The sequence below is a fragment of the Amphibalanus amphitrite genome, unplaced genomic scaffold (genome assembly GCF_019059575.1).
Source record: "Amphibalanus amphitrite isolate SeventyFive unplaced genomic scaffold, NRLGWU_Aamphi_draft 001055F_arrow, whole genome shotgun sequence".
Classification (NCBI taxonomy): domain Eukaryota; kingdom Metazoa; phylum Arthropoda; class Thecostraca; order Balanomorpha; family Balanidae; genus Amphibalanus; species Amphibalanus amphitrite.
The window spans coordinates 160793-173244 of NW_024882549.1; the positions used below are offsets into that span (position 1 = coordinate 160793).

The following is a 12452-nucleotide window of genomic DNA, read 5'->3' on the forward strand; positions in this document are numbered from 1 at the left end:
GCTTAGAGTTTGTATTAGACGCGACAATCTTTGAATGTTGCATGAGAAGAAATGAATCGGCCGCGGAAGCCTTGCAGAGGCCGATAAAGCTACTTCCTCCATGCTGTTCATGGTTATATACAAATGCTGCACCAGTTGATTTCGCTGCCAAAGTGTCCATGGCAACCTGAGCCTGAGAGAAAAAGAAATACACGAGATTTAAAAAAAAAAATTGACCCTTAAGTGGTTTATGACTTATATGCTTATACTTAAACTAATATGCTAGCATATAAGTTTTACTTTCTTGTATTTTGCGTCCGATAGTGTCGTATTATCCAAGACTGATAAATGAGCCAAATGAGTCCCACTCGTGTATGGTGCTAGCGAACACGCCGGCAATGTGACCACGAGAGCCGCGACGGCGACGACGTTTATATACTTAGCTTCAAATTCAGATTCAGATTGCAGATTCATATTCGATGGAAAAAATGATAAAAACGGACCCCTTAGAATCTCACCAAATTTACACCAGCCACTTGGCATGACCTGGTCATCACAGAATAAAATTATCTAAGCTCGGCAAGCCCTGGGGGCTGAGATATTAGGGGTCAAAGTTCAAGGTCATTGAGGGCGGACCCCTCAGAATTACCTCAAAATTTGCACACAGATGCAAATTGATATGCTGAGCACGATGGGCATAAAATCTAAGCCCGGCAAGCCCTGACCTAGAAGTTAGGTCAGGTCAAAGGTTGTAGCCACGTGGAGGTCACGTGACCCATTTTAAAGCGGACCCCTCAGATTTTGATGAATTTTTGTGAACTGATACATCTAGACACCCTGATTAATATCCTAAATTATCTAAGTTCGGCAAGCTCTGGGGGCTGAGATATAAGGGGTCAAAGGTCAAGGTCATTTGAGAGCGGACCCCTTCAATTTTTGTTAAAACGTAAATCACCCCTCAACTTTGTCTTCTGAATTTAATGGTAAAAATTTCTAAGCTCGGCAAGCCTTAGAAAAGCCAGAATGAGTATTTAGAAAACGAGCATTTGTATTCCAATATGGCTGACAGGTAGGTATTGTGGCGCATCAATGACATAATTGACGCGTAAAATGTAAACAAACTGCATGCTTCCAAATGAAGCAATTCCTTTACAAATCGATCGATTTTACTATTTCCTTCATAGATAGTGGCCGTTTAATGTCTATTGATGGATTACGAGTCTACGACCTCATACCTATCTTCATAACGGGCCAGTGACCCCTGATATAAGCCCTTGGTGGATGAATGACCTCTAACCTTTTCTAGTACCTACAGGTCACACACATTCGACCTATCCCCGAAGATCGCTAACCATAGGTGTCACTTCAACTTGAGCTCTCACATCTCCTAACTCAGATCTGACCTGAACTGAGATGAATGACGCGTCACGGGCCTCTGACCTCCGTCATGTGGGTCATTGACCTTTGACGTACCCAGAAAGGAATCACTTACCTGACATGTTAAAAGGACCAGTGACCTCTGATTTGTCTGAACTCTCGCCCGTGTGCGGTGTGCGGGTGAAGGTGCCGGAGGTACGTTGGAACCCCGCCCGCCGCCGTTCGGGCCCCTGATGGGAGTTAGAGCTTCGCGGAAAAACGAGTGTATTGCGAGCGTTACGAGTTATCTTAGGATAACCAGTTTTAGTCCTGGGTCAGTGACCTCAGTTGACCTCGTATGACCTGCACACCAATATGACCTGCTTTCACATACGTCACAGACATTTTTCCATAAAGATGACTCAGTCGTTTTCATCTCATTGTCACTTTGTAGGTCGCACCATTTATTGATGAACCAAGTTAGATAACCCGACGACTTCACGTGAGGATACATAGTAACATGTCACAATCGGCATTAAGCAGCCTCGCCTCGGCAAACACTGACGAATAGAAAACACTCCCCAGTCCCCACGCCTCCGCCAGTGATAATAAAGCCTACAAAACGTTAACTGGTCAACTCCGAGCAGTCGCGCAGCACTAGTCAATCAATGAGTACATTGCGACGCCGTCAACATGGGCGGGTCCCGTGGTGGACAGTGTCAAGTCGTGCTTAGCTACGATACGTAACATAAGATACGGCCGCGCCCGTACAGATCACCCGCGCCGTACGGCCCCAAACACGACCAAACACTGGCGGCGGTACACGGGCTCGCTCGGACCGCTCCAGTCGCTGCTGGGTGACTCACTTCAAGCTGAGCTCAGCACATCACTCAGAAATCCTACCTGAGCGTCCGGCGGCGACGGCGAGGTGCCGTCTGTCTCACCGGGCTGGCCAGCAGACTGAGGCAGCTGGCGCACGGCAGCGTACCGTGCTCATATTGCGCCGGCACCACGCCGATGGCACCTCGCAACACGAGCTGAACAGCTCCGTCCGGTACTCGAGCACCTTGCGGCTGTCGCGGTAGCGTTTGAACACATTAAGTGGGTTCATGTCCTCTGTTGTTGTTGTTGTTGTTGTTTCCCTCCAGCCCTAGGGCGTATCCTGCCGGCTCTGGAGGGGGACGAAGGCGGCACCCAGGGCCGCTACTGCGTCGATGCTGCGCAGGTCCTCGTGGGTCGGGTGTATAGTTCCGAGCACTCGGAACCGGCAGTTGCACCAGGGCGGGACACCGCATCAGCGCGTGGGCCGAGGTGTCTGCTTCCTCACGACAGAGCCCACACCGGCAGTTGGCGATACCAGCCGTCGGGCCAGGCCGCTCTGGTCCTCGCACGCGCCAGCCTTGCCGCTGCTCTCTGGATCGTTCTGGTGTCCAGTGGTGTGTGTCTGAGTTCTGGTCCAGGGCGGAGGTCTCCTCCGCCAGGGTGTCTGCCCTCTCATTTCCAGGAAGGCCGCAATGCGAGGGGACCCACTGGAGGTGAAAGGGTCGTCCCGCGGACGACGGCGGCTGGTTGTACGAGTGGTGCGCGGTGACGTGGTGGCCCCCGACGCCGGCCGCCGCCGCACAGCGTGCGACAGGATGTTGTTGCCTGTTGGTGCCATACCTACTCCTGTGGCAAGCAACAGAATCAGAGCGTCAGCAGGGGCGCATGTGATCAACAACGCTGGATATTCGCATATTATTTCAACAGACAAAGAAAAAAACAGCACAGGAGAAGAATGAATAGCAACCATAGCAGCCCTTTCCCTGACGTCCACACGCATGTAGTTGGATTCACCCTATCTGAAGGGTCAGGCCGCCAGCTCACCTCGGTGGGCGGCTGGTGACTCGGTTTGGGCGGCGCGCCGGGCGCCGTCGGCAGCGGCGGTGGCGGTGGCTGCTGCTGCTGGGGCTGCGGCGGCGACGTCGGTACCACTGTGTCCGAGTAGGTCTGGAAGCCGCCAGTGGGCGTGTGCACCGCGCTGTGGTCACCTAGCCCGGCGCCATCATCGAGACGTGTAGGTACTGCCGGCGAGAGCATGCCAATCAGCGTCATGATGGTTGTATGAGCAGTGGCGAAACGAAGCTTAAGTAATGAACAATACGGGGTCAGTTAATCAGGCCATATGAAAGTCAGCAGAACTAGAATTTGCATTTCCCTTCAAGATACAAAAATAAAACAGCTTTAAAACATAATTTTCATCAAAAGACACTACAAACAGGTACACAAAACTACCATTAAATCGAACATCTCAACAAAACTCAGTTTAGATGACTATATTGCGCTAAAAATGACTATATTAGATTGACTATATGTACTATATGTACTATATGTACAGAGAGAAACGGGAGTCAGACACTCGACAGGGGACAGCGGCGGCTGCAGGACAGGGAACGGCAGCGCTCGCCGCTTGGTCAAATTAAACGTGCTCAAAATTGCGTAAGGTGACGTTCGTTTTTGCAGACGATACAAATAGCAAATAAGTAAAGTTGAGAATATGTTAGAGCAAGAACAGCATAAGTATGACATAAGACAGACAGCTTTAACTTACTTTTGCGCCTTGAACTCCTTCATTATATCGAGGAAGTCGTTGTGGACCTGTGGGTTGTTCTGGAACTTGGACTTGACCTGGTTCTGGTAGGAGAGCACGTCTTCCACCTTGAGTCGGTGGTAGCTGGGCTGAACAGCGCCGGCATCGGCGTCGGCGGCAGCGGCTTCCCGTCGCTGTCGGCACCCATCACCATGGCGGCTGCCGTCATATTCGGCTGGTGGGCGATCGGCCCGGTCGTCTGCCTGACAGGAGGTACGGTACATACGGGTCGGAAGCGGTTAGAGGAGAAGACAGCGTCAGGTAGGGCGGTTGGGAGGACGAGGGTCGCTCGAACAGTGCAGGATTCATGTTTCGGTTTTATCCGAATAAGCCATCGGTTCCGCAATTTGGCCAAAAAAGCTGCAGACAGAATGCATGAATATCCAGACATTCACCGGATCAACCAGTTACATATCTGAGTCTGCTTCAACACTCAAGCAAAGCCGCATATCCCACAGCATTACGAAATAAGCATGAGTGTGGGATTGGGGCCCAGACCAACTAGGGACCACGTCCGATCCTTCAGTCTTGGGCGGGACTCTTTTCAGCGCGCTGACACTGTGGAGTAGCCGAGTCGGCCGCCGGGACTCACCTGGGGCGCAGAGGAGTGCGGCACCGGCCCAGCGGCGGTAGAGGCCGGTTCTTCGCTGGCGCCGGCAGAGTACTGCAACGAGCCACCGCCGCCTTCACTCTTCACCTAGAGGTTCTCGCCGTAGGCAGCGTGCACCGGATAGGCGCCGAGGCCCGCCGCCAGCGACCCATGCTGGTTCTACATGATGCCGTCTAAGGCGCCGTCAGCCGCGCCAGGCTCGGCTGGGCGGCCAGACTGGGCGACGAGAAGGGGCGGCTCGGCGGGAGAGCGGCGCACCGGCGGCACCACGCAAACCACGGCTGACGAACAGTCACTACTCTCCGGCGACTCCTGGCGCTTCATCACATTCTCGACACGGCACAGAAACTGCGGGCACACGGACACATACCGACCACACGTCAGCCGTCCGGCGCCGCCGCTCTACCGACCACGGACACCTGACAGGAGCTGACTGACAAGGAGCTCAGAGGGCAGGGCAGGGCAGGGCAGGGCAGGGCAGGGCAGGGCAGGGCAGGGCAGGGCAGGGCAGGGCAGGGCAGGGCAGGGCAGGGCAGGGCAGGGCAGGGCAGGGCAGGGCAGGGCAGGGCAGGGCAGGGCAGGGCAGGGCAGGGCAGGGCAGGGCAGGGCAGGGCAGGGCAGGGCAGGGCAGGGCAGGGCAGGGCAGGGCAGGGCAGGGCAGGGCAGGGCAGGGCAGGGCAGGGCAGGGCAGGGCAGGGCAGGGCAGGGCAGGGCAGGGCAGGGCAGGGCAGGGCAGGGCAGGGCAGGGCAGGGCAGGGCAGGGCAGGGCAGGGCAGGGCAGGGCAGGGCAGGGCAGGGCAGGGCAGGGCAGGGCAGGGCAGGGCAGGGCAGGGCAGGGCAGGGCAGGGCAGGGCAGGGCAGGGCAGGGCAGGGCAGGGCAGGGCAGGGCAGGGCAGGGCAGGGCAGGGCAGGGCAGGGCAGGGCAGGGCAGGGCAGGGCAGGGCAGGGCAGGGCAGGGCAGGGCAGGGCAGGGCAGGGCAGGGCAGGGCAGGGCAGGGCAGGGCAGGGCAGGGCAGGGCAGGGCAGGGCAGGGCAGGGCAGGGCAGGGCAGGGCAGGGCAGGGCAGGCAGGGCAGTGAGAGGCGGCGAGATGCAGTGAGAGACAGTGAGAAGCGGTGAGAGGCAGTGAGAGGAAGTGAGAGGCAATGAGAGGAAGTGAGAGGCAATGAGAGACAGTCAGTGAGCAGAGGCAGGCAGTGAGAGGCAGGGCATGAGGCGGTGAGAGGCAGTGAGCAAAGGAAGGCAGTCAGAGGCAGTGACAGGCGGTGAGAGGCAGTCAGTGAGCAGAGGCAGGCAGTCAGAGGCAGGACAGGAGGCAGTGAGAGGCGGTGAGAGGCAGTGAGAGGCGATGGGAGGCAGTCAGTGAGCAGAGGTAGGCAGTCAGAGGCAGGGAAGGAGGCAGTGAGAAGAGGTGAGAGGCAGTGAGAGGCAGAGAGAGGCGGCGAGAGGCGGTGAGAGGCAGTGAGAGGAGGTGAGAGGCAGTCCGTGAGCAGAGGAAGGCAGTGAGAGGCAGTGAGAGCCGAGAGGCGGTGAGAGGCAGTAGAGGCGATGAGAGGCAGTCAGTGAGCAGAGGTAGGCAGTCAGAGGCAGGGCAGGAGGCAGTGAGAGGCAGTGAGAGGTGGTGAGAGGCAGTGACATGCAGTGAGAGGCGGTGAGAGGCGGTGAGAGGCGGTGGGAGGCGATGAGAGGTTGTGACATGCAGTAAGAGGCGGTGAGAGGCAGTAGAGGCGGTGAGAGGCAGTCAGTGAGCAGAGGCAGGCAGTCTGAGGCAGGGCAGGAGGCAGTGAGAGGCGGTGAGAGGCAGTGAGAGGCGGCGAGAGGTGGTGAGAGGTAGTGACATGCAGTGAGAGGCAGTGAGAGGCGGTGAAAAGCAGTGAGAGGCAGGGAAAAGAAGTGAGAAGCAGTGAGAGGCAGTGAGAGGCAGTAGAAGCGGTGAGAGGCAGTCAGTGAGCAGAGCCAGGCAGTCAGAGGCAGGGCAGGAGGCAGTGAGAGGCGGTGAGAGGCAGTGAGAGGTGGTGAGAGGTAGTAGAGGCGGCGAGAGGCAGTCAGTGAGCAGAGGCAGGCAGTAAGAGGCAGGGCAGGAGGCAGTGAGAGGCGGTCAGAGGCAGTGAGAGGCGGCGAGAGGTGGTGAGAGGTAGTGACATGCAGTGAGAGGCGGTGAGAAGCAGTGAGAGGCAGTGAGAAGAAGTTAGAGGCAGTGAGAGGAAGTTAGAGGCAGTGAGAGGCAGTGAGAGGCAGTAAGAGGCAGTAGAAGCGGTGAGAGGCAGTCAGTGAGCAGAGCCAGGCAGTCAGAGGCAGGGCAGGAGGCAGTGAGAGGCAGTGAGAGGCGGTGAGAGGCAGTGAGAGACAATGAGAGGCGGTGAGAGGCGGTGAGAGGAAGTAAGAGGCAGTGAGAGGCAGTAGAGGCGATGAGAGTCAGTCAGTGAGCAGAGGTAGGCAGTCAGAGGCAGGGCAGGAGGCAGTGAGAGGCAGTGAGAGGTGGTGAGAGGCAGTGACATGCAGTGAGAGGCGGTGAGAGGCGGTGAGAGGCAGTGGGAGGCGATGAGAGGTTGTGACATGCAGTAAGAGGCGGTGAGAGGCAGTAGAGGCGGTGAGAGGCAGTCAGTGAGCAGAGGCAGGCAGTCAGAGGCAGGACAGGAGGCAGTGAGAGGCGGCGAGAGGTAGTGACATGCGGTGAGAGGCAGTAGAGGCGATGAGAGGCAGTCACTGAGCAGAGGTAGGCAGTCAGAGGCAGGGCAGGAGGCAGTGAGAGGCAGTGAGAGGTGGTGAGAGGCAGTGAGAGGCGGCGAGAGGTGGTGAGAGGCAGTGACATGCAGTGAGAGGCGGTGAGAGGCAGTGAGAGACAATGAGAGGCAGTGAGAGGAAGTAAGAGGCAGTGAGAGGCAGTGAGAGGCGGTGAGAGGCAGTGAGACAATGAGAGGCGGTGAGAGGCGGTTGGAAGCGGTGGGAGGCGGTGGGAGGCGGTGAGAGGCTGTGACATGCAATGAGAGGCGGCGAGAGGCAGTGAGAGGCGTTGAGAGGAAGTCAGTGAGCAGAGGCAGGCAGTCAGAGGCAGGGAAGGAGGCAGTGAGAAGAGGTGAGAGGCAGTGAGAGGCGGCGAGAGGCAGAGAGAGGCGGCGAGAGGCAGTGACATGCAGTGAGAGGCAATGAGAGGAAGTTAGAGGCAATGAGAGGTAGTGAGAGGCAGTGAGAGGCGGTGAGAGGCAGTGAGAGGCGGCGAGAGGTGGTGAGAGGTAGTGACATGCAGTGAGAGGCAGCTGGAGGCGGTGAGAAGCAGTGAGAGGCAGTGAGAGGAAGTTAGAGGCAGTGAGAGGAAGTTAGAGGCAGTGAGAGGCAGTGAGAGGCAGTGAGAGGCAGTGAGAGGCAGTAGAGGCGGTGAGAGGCAGTCAGTGAGCAGAGCCAGGCAGTCAGAGGCAGGGCAGGAGGCAGTGAGAGGCGGTGAGAGGCAGTGAGAGGCGGTGAGAGGCAGTGAGAGGCGATGAGAGGCAGTGAGAGGTGGTGAGAGGCAGTCCGTGAGCAGAGGAAGGCAGTGAGAGGCGGTAAGAGGCGGTGAGAGGCAGTGAGAGGCGGTAGAGGCGATGAGAGGTAGTCAGTGAGCAGAGGTAGGTAGTCAGAGGCAGGGCAGGAGGCAGTGAGAGGCGGTGAGAGGCAGTGAGAGGCGGTTAGAGGCGGCAAGAGGTGGTGAGAGGCAGTGACATGCAGTGAGAGGCAGTGAGAGGCGGTGAGAGGCAGTGAGATGTAGTCAGCGAGCAAAGGAAGGCAGTCAGAAGCAGTGAGAGGCAATAGAGGCGGTGAGAGGCAGTCAGTGAGCAGAGGCAGGCAGTCAGAGGCAAGGCAGGAGGTAGTGAGAGGCAGTGTGAGGTGGAGAGACGCAGTGAGAGGCGGTGAGAGGCAGTGAGAGGTAGTCAGCGAGCAAAGGAAGGCAGTCAGAAGCAGTGAGAGGCAGTAGAGGCCGTGAGAGGCAGTCAGTGAGCAGAGGCAGGCAGTCAGAGGCAAGGCAGGAGGTAGTGAGAGGCAGTGAGAGGTGGTGAGAGGCAGTGAGAGGTGGTGAGAGGCAGTGAGAGGCGGCGAGAGGTGGTGAGAGGCAGTGACATGCAGTGAGAGGCAATGAGAGGCGGTGAGAGGCGGTGGAAGGCTGTGGCATGCATTGAGAGGCGGCGAGAGGCAGTGAGAGGCGGTGAGAGGAAGTCAGTGCAGAGGCAGGCAGTCAGAGGCAGGGAAGGAGGCAGTGAGAAGAGGTGAGAGGCAGTGAGACGCGGGGAGAGGCAGAGAGAGGCGGCGAGAAGGGGTGAGAGGCAATGACATGCAGTGATGAGAGGCAGTGAGAGGAAGTTAGAGGCAATCAAAGGCAGTGAGAGGCAGTGAGAGGCAGTAAAGGCGGTGAGAGGCAGTCAGTGAGCAGAGGCAGGCAGTCAGAGGCAGGGCAGGAGGCAGTGAGAGGCGGCGAGAGATGGTGAGAGGCAGTCAGTGAGCAGAGGCAGGCAGTCAGAGGCAGGGCAGGAGGCAGTGAGAGGCAGTGAGAGGCGGTGAGAGGCAGTGAGAGGCGGTGAGAGGCGGCGAGAGGCGGTGAGAGGCAGTAGAGGCGATGAGAGGCAGTCAGTGAGCAGAGGTAGGCAGTCAGAGGCAGGGCAGGAGGCAGTGAGAGGTGGTGAGAGGCAGTGAGAGGCGGCGAGAGGTGGTGAGAGGCAGTGACATGCAGTGAGAGGCGGTGAGAGGCAGTGAGAGACAATGAGAGGCGGTGAGAGGCGGTGAGAGGCGGTGGAAGGCGCTGAGAGGCTGTGACATGCAGTGAGAGGCGGCGACAGGCAGTGAGAGGAAGTCATTGAGCAGAGGCAGGCAGTCAGAGGCAGGGAAGGAGGCAGTGAGAAGAGGTGAGAGGCAGTGAGAGGCAGAGAGAGGCGGCGAGAGGCGGTGAGAGCCAGTGACATGCAGTGAGAGGCAGTGAGAGGAAGTTAGAGGCAATGAGAGGCGGTGAGAGGTAGTGAGAGGCGGTGAGAGGCAGTCAGTGAGCAGAGGCAGGCAGTCAGAGGCAGGGCAGGAGGCAGTGAGAGGCGGTGAGAGGCGGCGAGAGGTGGTGGGAGGTAGTGACATGCAGTGAGAGGCAGTGAGAGGCGGTGAGAAGCAGTGAGAGGCAGTGAGAGGTGGTGAGTGGCGATGAGAGGCGGTGAGGGGCGGTGAGAGGCGGTGAGAGGGGTCAGTGAGCAGAGGCAGGTAGTCAGAGGCAGGGAAGGAGGCAGTGAGAAGAGGTGAGAGGCATTGAGAGGCGGCGAGAGGCGGCGAGAGGCGGTGAGAGGCAGTGACATGCAGTGAGAGGCAGTGAGAGGAAGTTAGAGGCAATGAGAGGCAGTGAGAGGCAGTGAGAGGCGGTGAGAGGCAGTGAGAGGCGGTGAGAGGCGGCGAGAGGCAGTGAAAGGCGGTGAGAGGAAGTCAGTGCAGAGGCAGGCAGTCAGAGGCAGTGAGAAGAGGTGAGAGGCAGTGAGACGCGGCGAGAGGCAGAAGAGAGAGAGAGAGAGAGAGAGAGAGAGAGAGAGAGAGAGGCGGCGAGAGCCAGTGACATGCAGTGAGAGGCAGTGAGAGGAAGTTAGAGGCAATGAGAGGCGGTGAGAGGTAGTGAGAGGCGGTGAGAGGCAGTCAGTGAGCAGAGGCAGGCAGTCAGAGGCAGGGCAGGAGGCAGTGAGAGGCGGTGAGAGGCGGCGAGAGGTGGTGGGAGGTAGTGACATGCAGTGAGAGGCAGTGAGAGGCGGTGAGAAGCAGTGAAAGGCAGTGAGAGGTGGTGAGTGGCGATGAGAGGCGGTGAGGGGCGGTGAGAGGCGGTGAGAGGGGTCAGTGAGCAGAGGCAGGTAGTCAGAGGCAGGGAAGGAGGCAGTGAGAGGAAGTTAGAAGGCAATGAGAGGCAGTGAGAGGCAGTAAAGGCGGTGAGAGGCAGTCAGTGAGCAGAGGCAGGCAGTCAGAGGCAGGGCAGGAGGCATTGAGAGGCAGTGAGAGGCAGTGAGAGGCGGCGAGAGGTGGTGAGAGGTAGTGACATGCAGTGAGAGGCGGTGAGAGGCGGTGAGAAGCAGTGATAGGCGGTGTGAGGCAGTAGAGGCGGTGAGAGGCAGTCAGTGAGCAGAGGCAGGCAGTCAGAGGCAGGGCAGGAGGCAGTGAGAGGCAGTGAGAGGCGGTGAGAGGCAGTGAGAGGTTGTGAGAGGCAGTCCGTGAGCAGAGGAAGGCAGTGAGAGGCGGCGAGAGGCGGTGAGAGGCAGTGAGAGGCAGTAGAGGCGATGAGAGGCAGTCAGTGAGCAGAGGTAGGCAGTCAGAGGCAGGGCAGGAGGCAGTGAGAGGCAGTGAGAGGTGGTGAGAGGCAGTGAGAGGCGGCGAGAGGTGGTGAGAGGCAGTGACATGCAGTGAGAGGCAGTGAGAGGAAGTTAGAGGCAATGAGAGGCGGTGAGAGGTAGTGAGAGGCGGTGAGAGGCAGTCAGTGAGCAGAGGCAGGCAGTCAGAGGCAGGGCAGGAGGCAGTGAGAGGCGGTGAGAGGCGGCGAGAGGTAGTGGGAGGTAGTGACATGCAGTGAGAGGCAGTGAGAGGCGGTGAGAAGCAGTGAGAGGTGGTGAGTGGCGATGAGAGGCGGTGAGGGGCGGTGAGAGGCGGTGAGAGGAAGTCAGTGAGCAGAGGCAGGTAGTCAGAGGCAGGGAAGGAGGCAGTGAGAAGAGGTGAGAGGCGGCGAGAGGCGGTGAGAGGCAGTGACATGCAGTGAGAGGCAGTGAGAGGAAGTTAGAGGCAATGAGAGGCAGTGAGAGGCGGTGAGAGGCAGTGAGAGGCAGTGAGAGGCGGTGAGAGGCAGTAGAGGCAGTCAGTGAGCAGAGGCAGGCAGTCAGAGGCAGGGCAGGAGGAAGTGAGAGGCGGTGAGAGCCGGTGGGAGGCAGTGAGAGGCAGTGAGAGGCAGTCAGTGAGCAGAGGAAGGCAGGGGTTACATAACACCTGGAGTTACAGCATCCATATGAAAAACTCATACAAAAATTATGTGTGAATCAAGATTATTTGACAAAAGCTGCTCATCTTTATCAACTACCTAGGTACTTTGCGGGCTGGTACAGTTTGTTATATGTCACATCACCCTAGGCCCTCTTAAAGCTAGTTAGGTCAGGTGCGGTCGCAACATTTTCTGCGAGGCCATTCTGATTCCAGATGACGATGAGAATACATTGGGTGGAGAAAGATTGTAGACAAACATCTGGTGTAGCATGTGGCACGCATACCTTGTGACAATAGCCTTGAGTACAGTTCCAAAATTGGATAGTCTGCACATAGGAGCCTTCCTGCAACTGAACACAGAGGGGTGTTCGCGGGCATCGTAAACTGCTGAGTTCACTGTGTGTGGTATGTACAGCAAGCTTAGGGGTAGGGGAAGGGTAACTGGTTCTGATGTCACAGCTGCATGCCATGCGGTGGACGGCCTGTGGCCAGTCCCGACCGACCACAGCGGTTGCTGTGTGCGGTGACAGAAGAATGGCTTAGGGACGCAGTGGGCGGAGCTTAGAGCTTGTGTATAGTCCGACTGCACACAGGGCCCGTGAACAGCCCTCAGATAGGTCATAGGTATGCATAGGTTTCAAAAGTACCTATAATAATCAGCTAGCATAAAAACTCATTCTAAGAATTGTGGCTGATAACCCTGATTCTGAAGCCACGCCCATTCCATGGATCACACACATCATATCACCTTCACCTTAACTTACACACCACGGCATGTTATATCAATATGTTATATGTATATACCTACACTCAAGGCCCTATATACCCTTACCCAAGATTTACCCTTACCTACACCATGGAACCCATGGGCCTACACTACAAAATAAAATGAATATGGCGCGGTGCCTATTTACACGCGTCAATTATG

General features: G+C 57.5%; 1 protein-coding gene across 4 annotated transcripts; it reads right to left on the minus strand.

Annotated features, from left to right (window-relative positions):
* Nucleotides 1-1603: 1603 nt before the first annotated feature.
* Nucleotides 1604-12428, minus strand: LOC122369616 (transcriptional regulatory protein SIN3-like). 4 transcript variants are annotated; one of them, XM_043344488.1, is made up of 6 exons: nucleotides 12374-12428; nucleotides 4687-4922; nucleotides 4557-4582; nucleotides 3926-4167; nucleotides 3202-3398; nucleotides 1604-3003 (listed from the first exon to the last, which is right to left on the minus strand). In XM_043344488.1, the coding sequence occupies exons 2-5, from the start codon at nucleotides 4724-4726 to the stop codon at nucleotides 3380-3382; spliced, it is 327 nt and encodes a 108-aa protein (XP_043200423.1). In that variant the 5' UTR covers nucleotides 4727-4922; nucleotides 12374-12428; the 3' UTR covers nucleotides 1604-3003; nucleotides 3202-3379. The 4 variants fall into 4 exon arrangements, 1 of the variants encoding a protein (XP_043200423.1); XR_006254435.1 differs by having other exon boundaries at nucleotides 3926-4163; nucleotides 4557-4922; nucleotides 12374-12421; XR_006254433.1 differs by having other exon boundaries at nucleotides 3926-4098; nucleotides 4557-4922; nucleotides 12374-12420.
* Nucleotides 12429-12452: the final 24 nt, after the last annotated feature.